Raw genomic sequence first — 25,171 nt, 5'->3', positions numbered from 1 at the left:
AACAGCCTTTAGCAATGAGTATTACCAATACAAAATGATACACAACACGTAATGCTAAATGAATGACATCAATTATGTTACTTATGGAATAACTGTGATACTTTTTCTGTCTTTGAAGAAATAATATATAAAATATGGTGCACACTGACTGCACCCCATTTTTTGTTATGTTATTTCAAATAGACTGACAAAATATTACAGTTATTTCTTATAATTTAATTCTAAATTCCTTTCTAAACCGGCGTTAATCATGAAAAAACGTTTATGACTTCATGGTCACATGAAAATTGTTGTCAATGAAATGATAAAAAAAAGAACGCCGTTAGCTATCAGAAGACGCGTTACATCCACAATTTAATCATTTATCTTTAGCAATGAATAATAGTGAGTACTAGGCATTTTAGAGATCATCTACAATCATCATATGGAAATTCTTAACAACTCTTTTTCTATCAAAAATATTGGGATTCGAAATAGTAAAAGAGAAATAACTGATGCTATTGAAAACGTTTCATTACTGTATCTTATATTATACAATGGTCAATCTTGTAAAACAAAGTACTACAACACTAAAAAAATATAGTTGAAATTCAACAACGGGAAATCCATAAAACCTGACAATTAAAGTTGAAGAATCTAAAGGGAAAATATATAGCGCATTCTTTCAATATCAGATTGAAATCGTAGTTATGAGATATCAATGTCTTGAATAAATATTGTTTCATCATTTCTAGCAATGTTTGTCTCTATAACCATGTTATTACTTGACGTGAATTTTTAAGTAATTCATAATTAAACTATCTATTTCAAAACATGATATTCGTTATTGTTCTTCTGTATATCAAAATTTATTTTTGTCTTGCGTCAAAAGCTACTATAGAAATATTTAACATCAATGTTATAGAAGTGAGGAAAATTATCCCGACATTGATATTATGATGAAATTTGTATGATGCATTCTTCCTAGCAAACACCACACATAAAAGCAATGCAATAAGGAATTGAATGACGAGCGAAGTGCCAATTAATCCTAGAAGTGTTTTGTGATATTTTAATGTGGACCCAGCATCTATCACGTTTCTCAATTGGTTTATATTGGCTGCAAGTAGGGTTGCATCAAACAGACCTTCGGCTATGAGTTTTCGTCTACCATGTTTACTGTCCTAAAATACATAAAATAGTTTAACATAATATCACAATGTGTATTGAAATTTATACTATGCATGTATAATCATGTACCGATTGTGTGGTGGTGTTCTTTTTATTTTTAGCCATGGCTTTGACAGTTTATTTTCTATCTATAAGTTTGAATGTCCCTCTGGTATCTTTCGTCCCTCTTTTATCGCTGTTAGAGTATTTTCGATCAGTTATGTTACTTGTATATCACACTTTCCGTTATTCTTTGTTAATTAATATAAAATGATAACTAGTTGAATGAACGGTTTACACTATCTAATTAGAAAAACATATATAAGACTAACTACTTCGAATCCGAAAAGACAGATATTTGATGATATCAAACATTGCAACTGTGTATGATGAAGGCTCCATCTAGTATCATGTAAAGCATTACAAGTGATTTGGGTAAACGAATCGAAAAAAATATTTATATCTAATTTTTAAACCATTATTACTTTATGCCAGATACATTTATGCAACTTTTATGAGTAGAAAAATAATAAACTCTGATCTAAACAATCGCATTAAATGAAACTGAAGCGGCCTCAACACAAAAAAGAAAAAAAGAATCAATTCGAAATTGATTTTATTCGGTCGCAGTGATATATAAAAATTTCCAACATTAATAATTAGGCAAATTTTTTAAAGTTGTAAAAAGATAACAATTTGAATGTAAAGGCCATTTTACTTGAGTGATGGTGGCGTCATTATATTTAATATTATATTTAATTTTATATTGCCTGAGCTATCGTTTTCTTACTGAGCGATATTTGAATATGACATTAGGTAATGATCTTCAAGCTTATCGGTCATCAATAGGTCAATCCTCTGTAAACTCGATTCAGTATTCTGTGGAATTTGTTGTTAACTTCTTTATTTGAACCGTTCTGGCATGTTATTAAATGTTTAGGTTTTGTTTCGGTATGCTATCCTATATATCTTTATCTCTTTTTATTGAAACAAATGTAAACATTTATCAAATTACGCTTGAGTTTGGCAAGTGATGTTGTAGAAGTTAATCCTGATCATTAATGTGTTGTTTTTTTTTGTGTGTTTTTTTTTGTACTTTCACCTGAGCATTAGAAGTATGCGTTATTAAGAAGACTATGTTGAAAGTATAAGTAACGTAGCCGGTGTACAAGTTAAATCTCATCTTTTCATGAGGAAATTATGAATACTTGAAGATATGATTATTAAGAGTCATTATTGAAAAGACTGCAATAGCTCCGGGGATTGAAATCTACTTGCCTTCAAATGAACAGTTCCTTTATGTTGTATATCGACAACTGTTCAACTTTTCGGGATAAGTTTCATGACTCCAGAGTAAATGCAAGGATGTATTTTCTTACATAGTAAGATACATATAACAATTTCTTAACGAATTAAATATGAATTACACTAACGTCAAGCTTAGAGAGGAGCGCAAAATGACATATGGACATCTAATCTCAGAGATTCAAACTTAATTGCTTACGGCACGGCTAGAAAAGAAAAAGGCAAACAGACAAGCAATAGTATACAAAACACAACATTAAAAACATACAGACTAAGCAACACGAACCCCTCCAAAAATGTAGGATGGTCTTGGGTGCTTCGGAAAGTTATGCAGATCCTGCTCGACTTGTGGCACCCGTCGTAAGACTCATGTTAGTTTAAATTTGGTAACCAGGCTGATTCGGTGGAACACATTCCTTTAGGGGGACGGGTATTTAGTTACGACGTTAGAAACGCATCCGCTTTCATCAGTCAAACGGATATTCCCTTGCGGCAAAACTAACTTGTCATGGCTTCTGTAAACGAATATCTTAAAAACCACTGATTATTAATTCTTACCGCTTGCCCATCATGATTCCTCTGTATGAAAAATTCAATGTTGGATGTTGAACCATTAAACAGACCAATCAAGTCTTGCGTTGTCTTTACATAATTTGGAAAAGGTAAAAGTTTACATTTCTTTCTCTTAGTAACATCTTTATAATACAGACCAATGTCATCTCCTATCGGATCTGCATCCTTTTGCCTAAATGCTCGCCTAATTCCTTTAAAATTGTCGGCTAGCGCTTCTCTGAATTCTATCTCAGACCAGTGTTTTCCCAAATTAAGTTCTTTTCGATCAAGACGATTTCCATATTTATCAGAAACTCCTATAAAAATTAAGAGACATTTTAGAATAAACAATCAATGTCATTAAACAAATATAAGAAATATACATGTTATTTCTGTCCATGAAATTTCTATAAAATGAAATATGCTTCATTTAATGTTTAAGTCTAGCATTCATTTGTCATAATAGCAAATTCTGTATATATGTTTTTTTCAGGTGAATATGCTACATCATTTAAATCAAGTCAAATTAACTCGTCATCGCTATATTACTACTAGTGGGTTTGTTTGTTTGGTAATATTTATATGTTTCTGTTGCTTTACTAAAACATGTGTGTACATTTTCAAGATGATATTACCTTACCAATGAAAGAATTAAGACAACAAAAACGATTAGGTTTACTTATTATAGGGTGAAGTGTTAAATAAAAAAAAAAGAGTCTATAAATCCCACAATACCTGAACTGAATACTTTGAAAAAGTAATCGTCTCCTGCTATACAACATCAGGCTGAGCAAAAACAAAATCACAATAGACAAAAAAATAATTATGATCAGAAACATTTTCTAGTATCTTATGGTTTGGGAGATCATTTGCTTCCCTTGTGCATATTTTGTACATACATTGGGCCGTTAGTTTTGTTGTTTGAATTGTTTCAAACTGTTTATGCGTTATTGGCCTTGCCCGTTGATTGAAGGTCGTAAGGTAACATTACGTTATTTATTTCTATGTAATCTGGTCTCTTGTGAAGAGTTGTATGATTGTTAATCCCATTGCACCTCTCTTTTTTATAATTAAAGCATCTAAGTGAACAGAAAAGCTTACGTATATATGTTACGACGACATTTATAGTATCTGGTGTTTGCGTTGTAGTACCTACAGAACTTGCCATTTTTTCCTGGTATGTTCTGAAATTTAAAACAAATATTAAGCCACCATGTTTGTCCATTTCTGTTTATACTCTGTGCGTGAAAGTTAGTTTTGTTTTGGCAGCTGAATCCCAAATTATTTATTACCTATTATTATCTTATCGGCAAATAACGATCAGTGTCTCGCTTTCGAATCGCTGTTTGTTATATGAAAAACATCGCAATACAATTATAAATTGAAAGTAATGTTAATAGCATCTTTTTATTCAAACCTTTACACCAATATAATTGACACTATGCATTGAATTATCTTATTGTTCTGCAATATATTAGATACAAAATGTTTTGGTACTAAAAATCTACAGTTGGAAGTTTGTTCTTATATAGATATAGGAAGATGTGGTGTGAGTGCCAATGAGACAACTCTCCATCCAAGTAACAATTTAAAAAGTAAACCATTATAGGTTAAAGTACGGCCTTCAACACGGAGTCTTGGCTCACACCGAACAACAAGCTATAAAGGGCCCCAAAATTACAAGTGTAAAACCATTCAAACGGGAAAACCAACGGTCTAATCTATATAAACAAAACGAGAAACGATAAACACGTATATATTACATAAACAAACGACAACTCCTGTACATCAGATTCCTGACTTAGGACAGGTGCAAACATTTGCAGCGGGATTAATCGTTTTAATGGATCCAAACCTTCTCCCTTTTTCTGAAACAATAGCATAACATCACAACATAGAAAAACACATATATATGTATGTTATATCAAGAACGACGAAATTCAAATCATGAATTTTGCACTTTGTAAATACAGCTGTTACACAAACCACGCCTTCATGGGATTGAGATATAGCATTCATTAATGTTTTAATTTGTTTACGTTCTGGTTCCCTGATATGATATATATGTTTCTTCGCATAGAGACATACCATTGGAATTATACCAGTAAAAAAACTTATGAATGGAATGAAATGGAATTTTGAAGTAGGTCTTAAGTGAAGGTATCGGTAGTAAAGAATTTAAGTTTAAGTTTAATCTCTAAAAGGTTCGGGGCGTATTGATGTTGAAATTTTGCCCGCACAGCCCTACGCTTTGACTTTTGAATACAATAATAGTTCACATTCAATTTCCGTCGTAGAATATATTTTTTTAGAAAATTAATTGTAAAAATTGAACAGTTTTACTAGCAAAACGAGTTCCCATAGGTAATGGCATATTCTATATTTACAGAAACGCTATCTATAGGAAAATTGATTACTAAAGTTTGAATAGGTAAAACGAAAAAGGAAAAACGTTACAATAATTTAGTTATTCTCTGAATATTTATATATATGTTAAATACTATACATATGAAAGATTCATATTTCCAAAAAGTAAATTAGATATTTAAAATATATATGCAGCAAAATATCTTTATGACTATCATTCATTGAAGCTCTCATTAAAGTATACATTAAGTTTTGAATTAATTAAAATATCAACATCATTTGATTACTTACTGAAGCTTGGATTTAAAACCAATTCTAGTTAGAATAATGATGCAAGAATATATGCAAGACAGCTGTTCAAAACATAACCTACAATGTAGTCATGAACACAATTACAATTTTTGTTATTATTGAATCAAATTCGTTATTCTCTTGTTGCATATTTAAACAGATGTAATCCAGTAAACACAACATATTCTTCTTACTTTGAAAACAAAACCGTTTTGATAAAGGATCTACTGAGGTGAATTGGATTGAAGAGCCAACCTAGTATCCATTTTCTAATTAAATTTGTTTTAAAATATTCTATTGTTTTTTCAAGTATTTTAAATCGTTTCATTACATAAGTTATATTATTTACTCTTTGTCATTAATTTCTAGCTATTTGTATTTGTTGTGTGTGCTTAGCCTTTGTTTCTGTTGTATATCTTATCTTTCACTACTATGTAATAAAGATTTTGATTATGTTTTACCTAATTAATTGTCTCTGTCACATTCATTGATAGGCATTCCGTATTTAGATATTAGATTTTAGTTCAACGTTTTCTTACATTTAAGTTTATGACGTGTCTGCAAATTATTATTGATAGGTTATTAACCAGGTATACGTAATGATATTTGGGTAAGGTAATAACAAATATCACGTTATTGACGTATAATGAAAAAATGCTTGATTGACAACGTTGAAGCACCAACCTACTATACGGCTGCATCATATACCATTCAAAAGATTATTATCAGTGCTTGCCTTTTTTCCACTCATAAAGTATTTGTACTTTTCAACTCAAAGGTAAAAAATACTATTATAAACAATGTATAATGAATTAATCATAACTAAATAAACATAAAAGAAAAGTTAACAACAATTTAAAAACACAAGTGAAGAGGAAAATTTAAAAATGTTTATAGAAAGTTGAATCTTTTATAACAAATCATTCAAATTTAAAAATGTAACTCTTGAAGGCTAACATCTTTTGTGATAATTATTAATAATAGGTCGTCTTTTGATATGCTATGTTATTTTGTTATATAGGTATTAATAATAGGTCGTCTTTTGATATGCTATTTTATTTTGTTATTTTGACATCAATGAAATTTCATAACAATAACAGTTATACAGCCTTACATAATCTATCTCCCCTTTTAAAACGGCGTTGTCATTTTTTTTTTCTGACAGGGCTATTCTTGTCGTTTAAACACATCAGTATGAAAAATGCATTCCTTACATGAACATAATTTATCTTATCATGAATTTCCAAATCAACTTATTTCTAATTAACGTCTATAGTGGTACGGCATTAATTGTTTGTGAGCAGATTTGAGATTTATCAATCAGAAAGCAGAGATAATATAAACAAATAAAGAATGTAACTGAGTAAAGCTATGATTAGAATGGAATGTCAGAGAGACAACAAATCGAACTAGAAAACAATCCAAGGCCACCAATGGGTCTTTGACTCCACACAAAATTCAAAATATATATATAAACTAAAAAAAATAAAAGACTTACAAAACTTATCTGCTCCTGAGTGAACAGACAAACACATGAGGCTGGGTTAAACATATTTTGTGAGATCTCTAGATAATGTGTAATAAAGAACACACTGTAATACGCACAGTAACACTCGATTTAAAAGAAGTCTGATGTCAAAACAGGTAATAAATAACTAAGCAAAATGACCTTTAGGGATTTTAAAAGTATCATACCATCATCAAATGTATAGAAAGAACATAACAAGTATCATGCCAACAACAGGTTTAAGAACAAATGAGTTTATTGCCGATGCAAATACACTATGAGTGAACCTATATTGATATCAAAATATGCCATATTAAATGATCTGACAATAGTATTTATTGGCTCAATCATTAATGAAATGCAAATATTGAATTAATAACTCGCTTTTATCAGCCAGTCAGTTCAATTTTGTCAAAACAAGCCAAAAAATCATTCATTTTGAATTATTCACTTGTAAGTGAACAATTCCGCCTCAATGAATCCGTATTCATGTGAATTTTAATTTAACCCCTTAGCTTGAGATGAATAACACGTGATTTGTATGTGTAAAGTAATTTAAAGGAAATGGATGTCAACATTGAAAGTGAAACAAGGGTAAATAATTTGATTGACTGATTCCATCCACAAAGCATCATTCTAATACAGGTAAAAACGATGATAAACATTTATTTTTCATCTAAAATATGAAATTAAAAAGACCTAGAATAATCCAACAGCACGAGTTTACTTAATCTTTTTATATCTATATTTATGTTTACATCGCTTATATGGTTATCGGATGACTTAAGAGGTCTAACGATAATTAATAAGATGAAGTCTAAACTAAAATACACACGACACGAAGCTAAGTTTTTCATGCCGGTGCCCACTTCATTATTAACTAACATCGTTGAAACTGTGTACTTGTTTAATAAAGGCAACAGTAGTATACCGCTGTTCAAAACTCGTAAAATTATGAACGGACTAAGCATTAGACGAATCCGATGAGAATAAAATATAACATCATAACCAAATACATGAATTTGGGATAGAAAAGTACCGTGACTCGTCTTATAGTAATGTGAATATACACTCAAATATAAGAGAAAACAAACGACACAACGGAAACACAACGTTAGAATGTAACACAAACAGAAACGAACTATGATATAACAATGGCATTTTTCCTGACTTGGTACAGGACATTTTGAAAAATAAAAATGATGGGTTAACCTGGTTTTGTGGCATGCCAAACCTCCCCCTTTAATGGCAATGTTAAAAATAACATTGAAATGACAACATAATAATACAGGACTACAATTTAATTTAACACTTTCTGTATTTCAAACACAATATATTTCTTTTCTCATTTCATTGTAAAACGTAGACTACTGCCTTCTTTTTATATACCAATTTTTTCATTATGGTTTTTCGTTGTACACTATTTGAAACGTTGTAATTTGCCTAACGTCGTCAACGTTGAAAATTTGTTTTCAAATATTTATGTTTGGAAAATAAATGCATTATTTTAACCACGTTTACAACTACTTCATGTGATTTAACGTTTTAATGTAATACTTTTTACACTAATTTAAGAAAATCAATAATACTTTGTATATTCCATGTTGTTTTTTTTCAATCCAAGGTTAAAATAATGTAAATACATGGAAATATTTATGGAAATATGTGACTTTCACTTTTTACATGCCTTTTTACATGAGTTTAAATTAATTTGAATCTCGGGTTAATTTCACCTCTCACGATGTTCACGTAAATTCCGTTCATCTGAGTTGTACATGCATCTTATTTAAAAGTAAAAATAAAAATAAACGAAAAAATTAATGACTAAACTCCAAGGAAATTCAAAACGAAAAGTCCTTAATTAAAAACCAAAAATCAAAGGCTCAAATACATTAAACAAATGGATAACAACTGGCAGACTCGTGATTTTGTACAAGAATTTTCTTCAGTAGAAAACGGTAAACTGAACCTGGTTTTATAAGTAGTTTATTCTCTTACTTGTATGATAGTCGCATGCAGTTCTGGCCATGTTATTACTGGGGATCTAATCATAATTCAACATGAAAATCTCCGAAAGGTGATTTCTCGTGGTCCCAAGTTTAGAGAACCCCAACACATCAATTGGAACCATAACTTCAAAATAATTATGGATTCCATTGAGAAATATGCCAGAGCATGGGCTAAACGAGAAGAAGTTCAACTGGACACATTGTCAGAATGGGTCAAAACAATCAGGTCTCTGATAAAACGTCGCATTCATAAGTTGAAGAATTGTGTGAATGATCGACCCAAGTCCATTTTTAGTGACAAAGAGGGTGTAAAATGTATATCATCTCTTTAAGATAAGTATGTTGTTGTTCCTGCGGACAAAGCTTCAAATAATATTGTTTTCATATGTAAATCGTATTACTAGGAGTGTCTTATAAAAGAATTAGGAATAAATGAGCACTCAGGTAATCCAACATACAAAAACATATCATTTGACAAGGATGAGATTTTAGCGAATCATAAGTCCTTCATGGCTTCTATGAACATTACATTGAACAACAAATCGGAGGACTTACCTTGTTTGTATTGGATACCTAAACCTCACAAAATTCCGTACAAACAACGGTACATTGCTGGCTCATCTGCTTGTTCTACTAAAGAATTGTCCATTAGATTGACTCAAATTCTGTTCGCAGTTTAAGAGGGTCTTCAGATATACTGTGAAACTGTTTACTCACGTAGTGGTATTAATCATATGTGGATTCTTAAAAACTCTAAAGAACTTCTGGATAATTTTAAATCTCGATCTTTTTCTGAAATTAGTTCTATTAAAACTTTTGATTTTTCAACCTTGTATACAACCATTCCCCATGTGAAATTGAAAAACCGTCTAAAAGAAAGAATCCATAATGCTTTTCATCATAAAAAGGATAGCATACGCTATAAATTTATCACGTTGGGATACCATAAGGCATATTTTGTTAATAAGGAACAAAAGGGTAAAACATACTACACAGAGGAACAAGTGATTAGTATGCTAGAGTTTCTTATTGACAATATATTTGAATTTGGAGGTAGACTTTTTCAACAAATTGTCGGCATTCCTATGGGAACGAACTGTGCGCCTCTCCTTGCCGACCTCTTCTTATTTTAATATGAATCGGAGTTCCTTCAGACACTTGTTAAAAACAAGATTAAAGAAGCCAGGTTATTTAATTTCACTTTCAGATATATTGATGATGTTCTTTCCATTAACAATCCGAACTTTTCTGATTGGGTTCCATTAATATACCCACCAGAACTAGAAATTAAAGAGACCACAGACACGGCTTCCTCCGCCTCATTTTTAGACTTATACCTCGAATTTGATATACACAGTCATCTCAGTACCAGAATCTATGACAAACGAGACGTCTTTAATTTTGAAATTATCAATTTCCCCCACCTTAGTAGTAATATACCAACTTCACCTGCATATGGAATATACATTTCCCAACTTATTAGGTATTCAAGAGCTTGCAGCTCCTATTCAGACTTTGTAAAACGTCACCAGTGTCTGAGCAGAAAGTTGATGAACCAGGGGTATGTCAAAGAACGTCTCATCCTTTTTCTAAAAAAAAGTTCATCGGAAGATACCCAGAACTCGTTCATAAATATTCCGTATCAACTTCACACATAATACAAGATGGTCTTGAAATATAGATTTTGCGTACTGACGTTGGTTATCATCTTAATAACGTGTTATAGTATTATTTTATTAGTCTTTATTAATATTACTTGTACTGTTAAGTCAATTTTTGATATTTTTTTAATTTACTCTGTGGTTATATAAAAACATCACACTTTGAACGACAAAATTATTTCATTTACTTAAATTTCTCTTACTTATGGATCTTGACATACTATGAATGACAAAATTATTTAATTCAATAAAAATACTTTTTCTGTTAAGTCTGTTTTTATGTTATACATTTGACGTGATACTGTACGTATGTATCCCGTCATACTTTGAACCACACATTATTTATTTATTATTATTACATTTACTGTTGAGTCTGTTGTTTGTTTTATCAACTTTACGTGACTATGCATGTATGTATGTCTTAATACTTTGAACGACAAAATTATTTTTATGTCTACCTGTGCGAATTTCAAACGCGCAATTTTACACCAGCAATGAAAACCTTCTTTCCTTTACGGGTAGACTTTATATACATAAATTCAGTGGTACAAGAAAAGCAAAATGAGTATGTTAGATTTGATGTATGCCTTTTTGTGATTCTTCGTTACATTTGTTGTTTTTATAGTGATATTAAGATGATAACACAATATTGACTGCTGTACCCCTGATTTTGACCTTTTTACTCTTTGAGTATGTTTGTTTTGTTCATACATCGTTGACAATGTAATGGAATTTGATGCGACTGTCATACAAGTGAGAGGTTTAGCTAGCTATAAAATCAGGTTCAATCCACCATTTTCTACCTTAGAAAATGTCTGTACCAAGTCAGGAATATGACAGTTGTTATCCATTCGTTTGATGAGTTTGGACTTTTGATTTTGTCTTTTGATTTTGGATTTTCCTTTTTGAATTTTCCTTGGAGTTCAGTAATTTTGTGTTTTTACTTTTTCCACATTATTGAGAACAAAAAAGGATTATCATGTAAATTTTCAAATTTAATCAAAATCATAAATACCACATTTGTTAAAAACATTTTTGTGTATTAGCTCATTTGAGATGAATAAGGAAGGTGAAACTTTGGAAATACATTTCACGTGAAATTCATGTCTATTTCACGTAAGCAAAAGGAGAAGGTCCAGTAGGACCCCTTTTTTGGCCCCAAAATATAGCAGTTTTTCAAAATTGTTAAAATGTAAACTTTTAGTTATTTATTGGACAAAAGTATGCTTCTTTTACATACATATGGGCTGTTTTTGACAATACAATGGACATATATCGGGTAGTAGCACCATTAAGTCATGCTAAATTACTGAAATCTCCACAATTCTAGCATTTTAGTTAAATTTTAGACGAAAAAAAGTGTAAATCTAAAGTGGCCGGATTCGTGTTCATCCTTATTATTAAAATGTAAGTTGTATTTGATGATAATACATAACATATTTAAAGGTTGTTGATGAACACGGATGCAGCCACTTTCATTTTGACAAAAGCCATCTGAAAAGTGAAACTTTTCGGCATATTTGGTAGATTTTTCATATTTAAGCTTGAATAAAGGCAACAGTAGTATACCGCTGTTCAAAACTCATAAATCCATGGACAAAAAACAAAATCGGGGTAACAAACTAAAACCGAGGGAAACGCATTAAATATAAGAGGAGAACAACGACACAACACCGAAACGCAACACACACAGAAACGGACCAAGCAACAGACAAAACACCACGAGAATAACAAATATAAATCGGATCGTTTTTAATGACTAAATCAATTAAAAATCTTTCACATAAACTAATTAAAAATGATATAGACACGTATGTGTTTAAAAAGTGGTCAAAATCTCTTGTTAGATGAACCTGAAATTTGAGGCCAAAATCGGTCCTTACCGGACCTACTCCTTTGTCTGTGAAAAGTATTCTGACTCTAAAATGCAGCTAAATTATTACTTTACTCACGAGGACGCAATGTATATTATTTTTCAAATAATTTTGAAATGTTAAATAGTTAGCGACAATAAATAAGGATGCTATATTGGACAGAAATCTCAGCAGTTTTTTTTGGTATTATTTTATTTTTGATGATGAAACATGTGAAATTACATACTACAATCGATACACATTTTAAAAATAAAGTAATACTTGATAAATCAATTAAGTCATATGGATATAATAAGATATAGATATAAATATTACAAAAAGATTTCGTTAATTAATTAAAATAAATTAAATAAAAGCGGCTTCTAACAAATGCCATTTCTGATCCATTTTTACTTTACAGGGGTTAAGAAACATACAGAGTATTTTTCTATATTAATCCAATATTTTAAATATTCTACCGCACACACTTTGTCGGGGATATGTTCTTACATCTACATTTGTATATATAATATTTGGATAACAACAAAATATTGTTAACTGTTTTACTGTTGACAAAATCCTCAGACACACCTAAAATGACTTCTTTTGCACTGAAAGGCAGGAGAATGCCATAATTTTTAATCCAATCTATAACGAATAGTCAGAAGTTTTGTGATACATTACATTCCCAAAAAATGTAAAAAATATTTTTTCTTTGATTTCTGAACAAAAAGTACAAAGTTCAGCAGTTTTAATTTGATTTGATTTTCATCGTGACCATGCTGAGGTTAAGATTTGAGGCGGTGCTTAGAATTGTTTGTTTAATAAGGTATTTGGTCTTGTGCATAATCATCATGGCATCATGTGGTTTCGAGCAATTTTGTACCGTTTGTCTATCCGTGAAAAAAATGAATTCCTGTCAATTGCTTGTCTATTTTTCCTTCTAATTGCAAAAGAGATTATATCATATGTGCTAAAGGAGTTGATGCACTATCAGGTCTGGATCATGTATTTCTTTTTGTCTCTTTATGATTTTATCAGCTCTTCTTTTTTTAAATATGATTCAGATTTTCATATATTCGAGCATCAATGCAGACACATCAATTGTTGAAATGTAGGTCCTGTGCAGAAAATTTATATCGAAAATGGTATTAAGTTGTCTACAAGCGAATACCTCGTGCAATAATAAAATTCTATTATATTATGTTACGTGACGTGACGTGGTCATGTTAAAAAGCCGCTAAATTATGGTTATTCAATTACGTCGTGATCACGGATTATATAATACATCAAACCAAAAGAGAATGGTCCAATCATTTATTTTCAAAATTAGAAAACTAAAATACATGTACGAGATTTTTGAATGAGTTGAGCCTTCTAATTGATATTTTATAAATTATTCTTATTCCAGGCATAGATTACCTTAGCCGTATTTGGCACAATTTTTTGGAATTTTAGATCCTCAATGCTCTTCAACTTTTTACTCGTTTGGCTTTATAAATATTTTGATATGAGCGTCACTGATGAGTCTTATGTAGACGAAACGCGCGTCTGGCGTACTAAATTATAATCCTGGTACCTTTGACAACTATTATAGTGTGTTTTTCTATGTTGTGATGTTGTACTATTGTTTCAGAAAAGGGAAAAGGTTTGGTACCATTCAAACGTTTAATCCCGCTACAAATGTGTGCACCTGTTTTAAGTCAGGAATCTGATGTACAGTAGTTTTTGTATGTCTTTGTAGCTCATACGTGTTTCTCTTTTCTCGTTTTTTCATAGATCAGACCGTTGGTTTTCCCGTTTGAATGGATTTACATACTAATTATTGGGGCCCTTTATAGTTTGCTGTTCTGTTGAGTCAAGACTGAATATTGAAAGCGTACCTTGACCTATAATGGTTTATTTTTATAAATTTGAATTTGGATGGAGAATTGTCTCATTGGCACTCACACCACATCTTCCTATATCTATATGAGAAACAAATAAATTTTCAATAAAACGGAATACCTATGCATTTGTTTCGGAAACATGCAGATGTCAATTTTGAGTAAATACAATATTCTTATCAAAATTCACATAAAATGTATGTGTTGGCCTTCATTCCAAGGTTAACATGTTGTTTTTATATGCAAAACTCGATGAAAATCTGTGGCAGGGTCTTTTATATATATATATTGGCCTTACTACATGAACATAGGTGCAAAATACGGCAGATGGCCTGAAAATTCTTTCATAAATAACGTGCATTTGTAAAAACAAAAGTAAACAATAAAGAAGGATGCCGTATTTGAAAGAAATCTTAGCCGTTTTGCTTTGCTATCAGCTGAATTATGCTGCAGGTAAGATTTGGGGGCTTTTCTTGGTAAGAAGTGTGTGTTTCATCAATATATGAGTATCGGTAATTATCAGTAATCTTTTTAATTGAAAACCTTACAATGTTTAAATTGTATTGATTCTTGCCCATAAAAGCGTATTTTGCATTCGTAATTAGTTTAAAATGTAATCCTTCACTTTCTATACTCTTTTTGCCAAATTTAGACGGAAATAGTCGTTAATATATGTTTAAGGTGTAATACGATCATTGATTTTTCCCCTGTTATTCTTTCTTAAATTGGCACTTAAAAAAAATATTTTTAGACCTACTTTCGTATGCAACCGGATGTGACGAACCATGATTTGGTGGTATTACACCTAAAGAATACCTAAATGTCAAATAAAGTTAATGTATTTTTCCCTCCATTTGCAAGATATTTAAAGCATAACTGCAAAGTTTTGTCTCAGTCAGAGCTATAGTTTCAGAGAAAATCACTACAATGTAAGGCCATATCCTACTGCGATTTCAGTCTAATTTCTTCGAAAAATCCTAATTTCAGTGTATCATTATAAAATGTAGTGTTGACTAATATGTGACTTTATACTCATGATTTATGTATTCAAACAATTAAATAGGATACAAAAGACAACTTTTAGATGAGAAACAATTTTATTGCACCTTTTAGAGTTCATTTGAAGGTCTGTTTTGGTCCATATTTCCTTCTTCCTTCTTTTTTCATCAAAACTTTATACCTTTTGTTTAAAATATTTAATAAATGTGATTATTTCCCCCAAAAAATGGAAGAAATGTAATGCTTAATCAATAGTTAAAGTGTTTTAGCTGACAGAACTATCTCTATAAATGTAAACAGTCTCCACGGAACTTTCTATAAGCCCTTATGTGTAACTTGAAATTTTAGCCTATTCCGCATGTTTGAAAAATTACTTTTTTTCTCCAGTCAATCATGTATTGTTACTGATAACAAAGTCATTTTATTTACTTGTAAAAGTATGTTTATAATAGATTTACACAAAAAAACGTCCACTTTTTTGTATTTTACATTAGAAATGGAGAGAAAGAGTAATAAAAAAATACCTCAAAATGGATTTGAAAATGGTTATGTCCCTTCGAATGCTAGTTAAATAATAAATTTGGTAAAAATTATAAAATTTAAGTATGTGATACTGGATTATGATGTGTATAAATCGAGGGCAAATAAGTGTTTACATGATGTTTTGTCAGTGCAAAATTAAGACGGCACAATGGCCAATTGTAAACTTTTGCGACCAAATAAAAAAAAACATGACTTTAGTTGATACATACCTCAATGTTAAAGTGTCATCTGCAGACCAATTTACATATAAGATCTTTCAACAGAATGCTCTTCAATACATGGTTAACACTGAAATCAAAAATCACATGTTGTAAGGGTGATTAAAAATTTGCCACAGAGGCTCAAGTAACATTGGGATTAGCATGGCACGAATGGTCTCAATGTAATAAATGTGGCTTCAAAAGTGAATTTCATAAATTATATGAGGAAGAAATAAGACTTCTCTTTTAGACAATTATTGTTTTTCCATTTTAAATCAAACAGTCGTGGTAGGGTTTGTGTTTTCAACACCTTGTTGGGTGTGTACCACGACAAACTTGACGGTCTTGGTTGATATGAGGCGGCTCGAAAAACAAGTGCTCAGGGTTGATGCATCTGTGACACAAATGAGACACATCAACTTCCTCTGATAGGTCAAGTTTCTCATTGTGCAACATGTGTGCAAATTTGTGACCATACAATGTTCTTTTTTTCTGTCCCACGGAAACCTAACACTATAAACTGAATACAGCTTCGTCTGTTCACCCATTTGACTAAGCAAACACACGTAAACACCTATTTCAAGGCAATTGTCCCACAGATGTGCTTTCTGTGTCTCAATCCATTCCGAATAGTCCATGTTTACAATGTATGAACTAGTTTAGTTATAATTTAAAAACGAAAGTACAATAAGATCACGAGTGCACGTGTAATTTCCCTAAATATGTGTTATACCACTATCTTGAGGGTTAATCACTTTTGTTGTGGAAGAAAATAACCCCTTGCTAGTTTAGATGCTTTATGATCGTAAGATAAAAGATATACGTAACAATAACGTAAAGTTACATTAACAATAGTGTGCGGGAAAGAACGGGAAACAATAACATAAGATAACGATTTAACGTCTCTTGGCCTTTATTCACGACATTCTGGGGGCCTCAAAATGCATAAGAAATAAAATTATTTGAAATAATAAATAATCAAATTTTAAAGTTCTATAAATAGATCACATTAAAAGTGGTTTTTTTTGTAATTTAACTTTACGTTACCTGTCCTTCACAAGAATCCTTTTACAGCTACTATAGTTCTAACGGATATAACTTCACAATTGGTCGTGTGGTAACTAGTCCTCTGGAAGTCCGTCCTTTTGCTGATTGAATAAGTCCATCTCCTCTTTTGATGACATCTTCTATTGTTCCTAATCTCCATGAAAGTAGTGGTGATTCACTTCCTAATTGAACTACATCTCCTACGTTAATGTGTCCATTATGTTTCCCGGAGGTTCGACGATATTCACGTAATCCGGTGAGATATTCATTAGACCAACGTTTTGCAAAAGGGTCTAATAAAAGTCCTTTTCTCTCAAATATTTTGTTTGCTGTGATCGTATCAAGTTCTTGGATATTCGCGTTGTGTTTGTCGTTTTGTATCTCTTAGGTTGTAATAATCCTTCCGTGTAAAAGATGAGATGGCGTCAAGGGTGCGGGATCTCTTCTATCTGAAGATATATATGTGAGTGGGCGATTGGTTATAATACTTCCAATCTGTTGTCAAAGATTGTTTGCTGACGAGTGCTTTACCAAAAACCTTCTTTAATGTCATTTTCGTTAAGCCAATTAGACGTTCCCACCATCCGCTATACCACGGCGCTCCTTTCGGAATGAATGTCCAGTTGATATGCAAATTCAGCTGTCTTTGAAGTGCATTTGATGCGGCTATAAATGTAGGTGCGTTATCAGAATAAATAGTTTGTGGCGTTCCTTTTCGACTGATAAAACGTCTAAATGCTAAAATAAAAGTGTTCAATGACAAATCAGGTACAAGTTTCAAATGTATAGCTCGTATACATGCACATGTGAATAAACATATATATACATTTCGCGGTTGTGTTGATGTATCCTTGATGTGAAGAGGTCCGGCAAAATCAATCCCAGTTGTGCAAAATGGTATGGTATCTTCTACTCGATTATTTGGTAGTGGTGGTGGTTCCGGGCTGTTATACGGTTTACCAATTATTGTTTGGCACTGTATGCATTTTCGTAAGACACTGTTCACACATTGTCAAATTGCCGGTATCCAGTATGATTGCCTAATATGTGTTATTGTCTGTCCGAATACTGCATGTCAATTTCCTAGATCTGCGTCCATAATAACAAAATCTGTAAGTTTGTGGTTCATTGGTATGTAAAATAGGAAACTTCGCGTTTTCTTCTATAGTTAAATTTTGTATTCTGCCTTTACATCGTATGATTCCATTTTCATCCAAATATAAACGTAACTGTTGTACAAGCGAATTTAACGAAATATGCTCCCGCTCTTTCACGAACCTGTCTTGCTGTGTATCTTTGATCCATAAATTCATAGCTAATGACATTTCCTCTTTTGTTAGAATTGTCTTGAGCTTCCTGTCGCCTTGTGAACTCCTTCGTCGATATGGACGTTTTTCCTGACAGTTCTTAACAAATCTTAAGACACATCCAGGAACAGTTAAAACTTTATGTAGATTAGAATACCTTGACATATCTATGATCTGTGATATTCACTGCGGATCACTTGGTATTTTGTCGTCACTTCTGTGTGTCTTTGGTCCGGTGATATTAGATAGCTGCATATCCTGTCCACGTAGACCATTTACACTTGTCCGTTAACCACTGGAGTCCATTCATCCATGATGTCGAATCTTTAAATTGCGATGCATTCAATCCACGTGTTTGTAAGTCAGCTGGGTTCATTTCTGTGGGTACATATTTCCATTAATGATTTTCACTTAGTTCTTTAATTTCATTAACACGATATTTTACAAACTTGTTAAAAACGATTTCGATGTAGTGAGCCAATGTAGAACTATTTGGCTATCGCTCCAAAATACTGCCCTTTTAATTCCAAAGTTTTTTATTACATCATTTGAAAGTCGTGCTCCGATCAATTAATTCTAATTTTGGTAGAGTTATAATTTTAACGGTGCAACACGGTTCTTTGCGATAACAAGTGTCAACAAAAATGTGTAGAGTAGACTCGCTAGTTTCTTCTTCGTCCTAATTTGCAAGAAAGTATCTCTGTATTTTAAGTTTCGTAGTTATCTGTAAGATGTCATTCTTCACATCGGTCCATTCGTTTTCAATTTCTTTTGGTAGTGTCTCGTCCCATGCATATCCTTTTTCCCAAAGTTCTTGAATAAGTGTTTTTGCTCTAATTGTAATCGGTCCGAGTAGTCCTAACGGGTCATACATATAGGAAGACTGTCTCAAAGGTTCACGTTTTGTCAAATGTGTGTCCATCTTTAATTGTTTTGTTTCGGTAAAGCTGAGTGTATCTGATTCTGCATCCCAGCGCATTCCCAATATTTTTGTCTTCTTGTCTGAATCCAGTACTTTTTCCGATAGCAAAATCTCTGAGTTTGTCGCTGTTGGATATCCATGACCGAACATTGAAGCCTCCCTGTTTAAGCAGTTCTCTGGATTCATTTAAGTATTTAATTGCGGCTTCTTTTGAGTTCATGCTAAATAGTACATTGTCAACATATAGATCCTCTAGTAGAATTGTTGCTACTTTGCTCTGATTCATGGATAGATAAATGTTTCAGTAATGTTGCGTTTAAAATAAACGGTGAACACGTTGCTCCAAAAAGAACAACTTTGAATCTGTACATAATCAACTCACTTGGTTTAAACAATATTTATTCAGATAAATCAACATTAAACATATTATACAATGAAATAATATTAGGGATTCAGAAACAAGCAACTCACTTGTTGGGGCAGTTCAATCGGACAACCAAAAGAAACGTGTGGCGTCTCGGTCATTATTATCAAGTCTTACTTGTAAAAATGCTTTTGTTATGTCCGTTGTGATACCATATTTTCCTAATCTAAATCTTGAAAGAATGCTTGTCAATTTATTTAAAATAGATGGTGCTAAAGATAGGAAGACTGGGTAAATCTGGATTTCTATGGCAACTTCAGTCATATACAATTCTTATAGGGGTCGTGTTTGAATCTTCCTTAACGGGATGGTGTGGTATGTAGTGGACTCTTCCATGCTTGAGATATATTTCTGTAATGGGTACCTTTTTTATGAAGTCTTTTATCTCCTGTTCTTTGATAATCTTGTCGTAAAGATTTAACATATCCGGATCTGTAGCCAACCTTTCTATAACATTCTGGTTCATCCTTCTTGCTATATATTCATTATTGGGTAATTCGGGATGATCTGGTTTCCATGGTAGTTTGGAGACATATTTATTTTCCTTAAAAATAATGCTAGAGTTTTGGTACTCAAGCACTAGGTTTTGTACATTTTTTATGTGTTTTCATCAGAATCCGCCTCTTATCCGCTCGACTCAATTTCCCAAAATTTCTGTAAATCGCACTCCTCGGGTTTGTGCGCCACTAAGACATTCATCATCGTAGAGTCCCATTGTTGAGTGTTGATATCTGTGTTCAGTGGTCTTGATAGCAAATAACCTATTTTAGATTTAACAGCTGTTGGTCCGTCACCTCGAATAATTTCATCTTGTACTAAAGACCAGTACAAATGTAGTAATTTGCTCTAACGAGAAGCGAAACATTAAACTTTTCATCCTGCGTAACTTAGTGCGCAAGATATAATCCTCGTAAATAGGACAAGCTGTTAATGTTTACCCGTTTCTTTATATGTATCGGTGCGGCAATTTTTGGAACAATAATTACTTCCATTGGAATTCTTTCTTTTCTTTAGGTCTCAATCGATAATGTCGCTTTCTCCAGGTTGCGTATCTCACCTTCTTTCCCGTCAAATGCAGAAATTTGCATGCTTACTATACCAGTTGGTTTAATATGGAGTTTTTCTACTAGTTCCTGAGAAATAAATGAATTCTGGGCGCCTTCATCGAGTAGAATGTTAGTCATAACACTTTCATCATTGTACCATACGGACGCTACGGCGGTTTTGAATAGAATTCCTATATGTGTTGTAACAGCAGAATTCATAGCGGCGCTCTTTGTTTCTATAGTTCTTTGTAGCTCTCCGTTGACAGGTTTTGTTACGGCTTTATTTTCATTTGATGTGGAGTTTTTATTTAGTAAATTATTACGGCAGATGCTACTGTGATGTTTCTAACTGAAATTTCGGCAACTGTATTTTGACTTGCATTCTGAAACCTTGTAATTACCGAAACAATTAAAGCAAACTCGTTTTTCCTTTATGCCCGCGTCACACTGTCCCGAATTTTACGCCGATGACAACACGATTATGGAAATTTTCAAAATCTGGACTGATCGTATCCAGATCGGGCTATTCGTAGTGCCATCTTTAACCATCTTTAACCATCGGCCACTTTTTCTAGCTTTCGGGGAAAACTTCGGGAAAGGTTCTAAATTTTTTAACATGATAAAAAATCCCCGAAGGTGTGTCCGACGTTGAGGGTTCGTATTGAGTTCGTATCACTATCCTCACCATCGTAATGTCACCGGAAATGCATCTTTGAACATCGTATTGCATTCGTGTTTCCATCAGGCAGTTTTCTACACGAATGAATCACGAAGCTTCCCGAAGGTCTTACGATAGCAACACGACTTCGTGACGACCTCGTAATCCCGTCGTGTTGCCATCGAATAAAAGTACGAAGATCATATTATCGTGATTCTATGAGAACAAGAAAGGCGAAAGCGTTGTTTCTAATTATTCAAATGGAACAAAAAGAGCAGCTATTACAGGCTCAGGATTTACTTTTACAAGTAAAATATTATTTTTTGTCAATTTTTTTGTGTAAAAGTTAACGACGACGGACGACGACGGACGACGACGGACGCCAATTGATGAGAAAAGCTCACTTGGACCTTGGGCCAGGTGAGCTAATAATCTTAAAATAGAATCAATGAAAATGTGTTTTTATTTATTTATGAGGAATGAAATATTGAGAGTTTCCATTGAAAATATTTAGGTTCAACGAAGGTTTCTTGACATGTATCCAAGCGTAAAAGACCCTACACAGCGAGCTTATCTAGGTTCAGTAGTTGTCGATTGTTTATGTAATTTATACGTGGTTCTCGTTTCTCGTTTTTTTTATATACAGATTAGACCGTTGGTTTTCCCGTCTGAATAGTTTTACACTAGTAATTTTGGGGCCCTTTATGGTTTGTTGTTTGGTTTGAGCCAAGGCTCCGTGTTGATGGCCGTACATTGACCTATGATAGTTTACTTGTATAAATTATTATTTGGATTGAGAGTTGTCTCATTGGCACTCACATCACATCTTCCTATGTCTATAAATTGCAGCAAAGAAATGTTTGACTGGTTTACAGAATTTAACTTTGTAAAGGTAACGTTACTCTGAAGTGTGTAGCCGGTACACTAACATGTAAAAATGATTTCGATTTTGATTGGTTTAAGAAATGGAAAATCAACGAACCGACGTAATATGGGCATTTACTCATGGCATAAATTCTGATGCGCTTATGGCAAAAATGTAAACTGAAAGGATGCTCAAACCACGGAACAACATCAGTTAATTAGATATTGTATCTAAGCCTATTATATAGTTGTTATCTTTTCGTTTGACGTGTGTGCGATTTTCATATTGATTTTTGATAAGGGACTGTCCGTTTTAAATTTTCCTCCATACTTCGGTATCTTTATGTTTTTCCAATTTACACGAAAAAATTGTTCAGGTTGAGGAGCAAGTGGTTCAACGTATGGCAGCAAATTATTATAAGAAATGTTATTATTGTATATAGACGTTGTTCAATAAAAGTGTGAATTTCACACCTAAAAAATGAAAAATGAACTTAAATTATATTTCAAGAGTTATTTCAAGACCTGTTTGTAGATAAAAAGTGCAATCTTAAATACTCTTTAAAATGATATTATTTTCATAATTTATGTACTGTTTTTAGGGGACACTTGTCAACTACGAAACTGCTTCTGAACGCACATCTTATTGAATTTTAATGTCTTCTATTGACATTCCAGTTATACTTTGTATACTAGAAAGATCTCATTTTTAAATTGGAGAACCATTTTGCTTGTTTCGTAGGTAACCGTTTCATATTGGACTTATTTAGATGTTTTTTTCCTCTACAATCCCTTAATAATAGTGACAAGAATAAATGTATTCATCAAAGCATGTATTAAGCTGTACACTTATCTTTATTTCATAATTTTAAAACCAGATACTGAAAGAAATTTGACCCGTTTCGTAGTGGACAAATTAACTACAGTTATAAAAGCAACACTTCTTTTGCAAGACCAAAATAGTAATATCTCTTGCAAACATTAATTTTATAAAACTGTTTATTAGCAAAATCTAATGACTTCGTTTCGTAGTGGAAATTGTGTCAGGAAATCCTTTGTTAAAAACTGGTTATTACGATAGGTTGGCTCTATACATTCTTTTGAATGATTAAAGATTTTTTACAATTTTATGAATGTTGACCAGCAGGTCTAGGGACATGCCATTTTAGTTATTTTGAACCATTCAGGAATCAATATCTTATTAATTCGTCAAAAAGTAGTAAAAACATACTAAAATCTGATTCTACGAAATGACTGCACAAAAGAAAATACTTGTTAAGGTCATACACCTTTTTTGAAAAGTGGCTGGGACAGGAAATCACGTTTTTTGAAAAACGCCCATATGTTACAATTGTTTGGGTTTTTGTTTGTGAATATTTAGATCATATAAATGCTACGACTCTTTGATTGTGTTTTTTTTTTTGGTGGTATCTCCAGAAATATTTTGTATGATAATATAACTTGTAGGCTGGGTGTCTTCCCTTGACGAAGGTGTAGGAACTATCGCCGATTCTTTAGAGAAGAGTGGCCACATGGATAACACAGTCTTTATATTTATGAGTGACGTATGTTTTCAAATTTACATTTAACTGAAAATTTAATACATTTAAATTACTGTAATGAAACAAAGATAAAATCTACTTTGTTCAAATTTCAATATATTATTTAACTTTTGATTGATAGATTAATTGATTCCGATCAAATAGTTTTAGTTCAATCACTCCAACATGAAAAATTGTATTTTATCAAAATACAACATTATCCACATCTATTCAACAGAATGGCGGGGATCCTAGATTTGGAGGTAGTAACATGCCTTTGAGAGGAATCAAAGGAGAGTTATGGGAAGGAGGGTCAAAGTCAGTGGGATTTGTGTATAGCCCAAGGTTTTTTAAGCAGAAAGGTTGTGTACACAAAGGGTAATATAATTGAATAGTAATAATGTTCTGCATATAGTTAAATTACCCCACGATCATAAAGTTATACACATATATTCATATCCAAAGAAACTGCTCAACATTATTTTTAAAATATTTTCAAATCAATGTAATATTTTGCAGAAGAATAATTTTTGAGGAGTCGAACTTTTAATTTTTATTAGGAAAAGTCTGTAATACATCGTGTTTATTTTGAGATTTTCAATTAATGGTTTATGGTCCTATCTATAGTATAATGACAGTCTGCACACTACAGCAGTTATCTCTATTGTTTTTGCAGCATGATACATGCAGTAGATTGGTTTCCGACTATTCAAGAAATGGCGAGCTTGAAAAAAGGTAAGATTACAACCGTCAAAACAGTATTACACTTCTTATCATAACGACGCTACTTTTATAGGAATCACGTTACTATTCCTGTATGTTCGAATGTTATAATGTTTGACATGTATGTTCGAGTGTTATGATGTTTGACGTTAACCATTACTGTATGTTCGAATGTTATGATGTTTGACGTTAACCATTACTGTATGTTCGAATGTTATGATGTTTGACGTTAACCATTACTGTATGTTCAAATATTATGACGTTTGACGTTAACTATTCCTGTATGTTCGAATGTTATGACGTTTGGCGTGAATTAC

The 25,171-nt window shown here is 32.3% G+C and overlaps 1 protein-coding gene across 1 annotated transcript in view; it reads right to left on the bottom strand.

Moving 5' to 3' along the window:
* Positions 1-18,841, bottom strand: part of LOC134726706 (uncharacterized) — a 32,680-nt gene extending 13,839 nt beyond the window's left edge. The window contains exons 1-4 of the mRNA XM_063591122.1: positions 18,648-18,841; positions 4,108-4,190; positions 3,013-3,323; positions 1,063-1,163 (exon numbers count right to left, since the gene is read on the bottom strand). Coding sequence (XP_063447192.1) covers positions 1,063-1,163; positions 3,013-3,323; positions 4,108-4,190; positions 18,648-18,841 — 689 coding nt within the window. The remainder of the gene's footprint in view (positions 1-1,062; positions 1,164-3,012; positions 3,324-4,107; positions 4,191-18,647) is intronic.
* Between the last annotated feature and the right edge of the window lie 6,330 nt (positions 18,842-25,171).

The sequence above is a fragment of the Mytilus trossulus genome, chromosome 7, assembly GCF_036588685.1.
Source record: "Mytilus trossulus isolate FHL-02 chromosome 7, PNRI_Mtr1.1.1.hap1, whole genome shotgun sequence".
Taxonomy (NCBI): domain Eukaryota; kingdom Metazoa; phylum Mollusca; class Bivalvia; order Mytilida; family Mytilidae; genus Mytilus; species Mytilus trossulus.
Note: the sequence above shows the minus strand (reverse complement) of the source record. Positions and strands in the feature narration are given on the sequence as shown.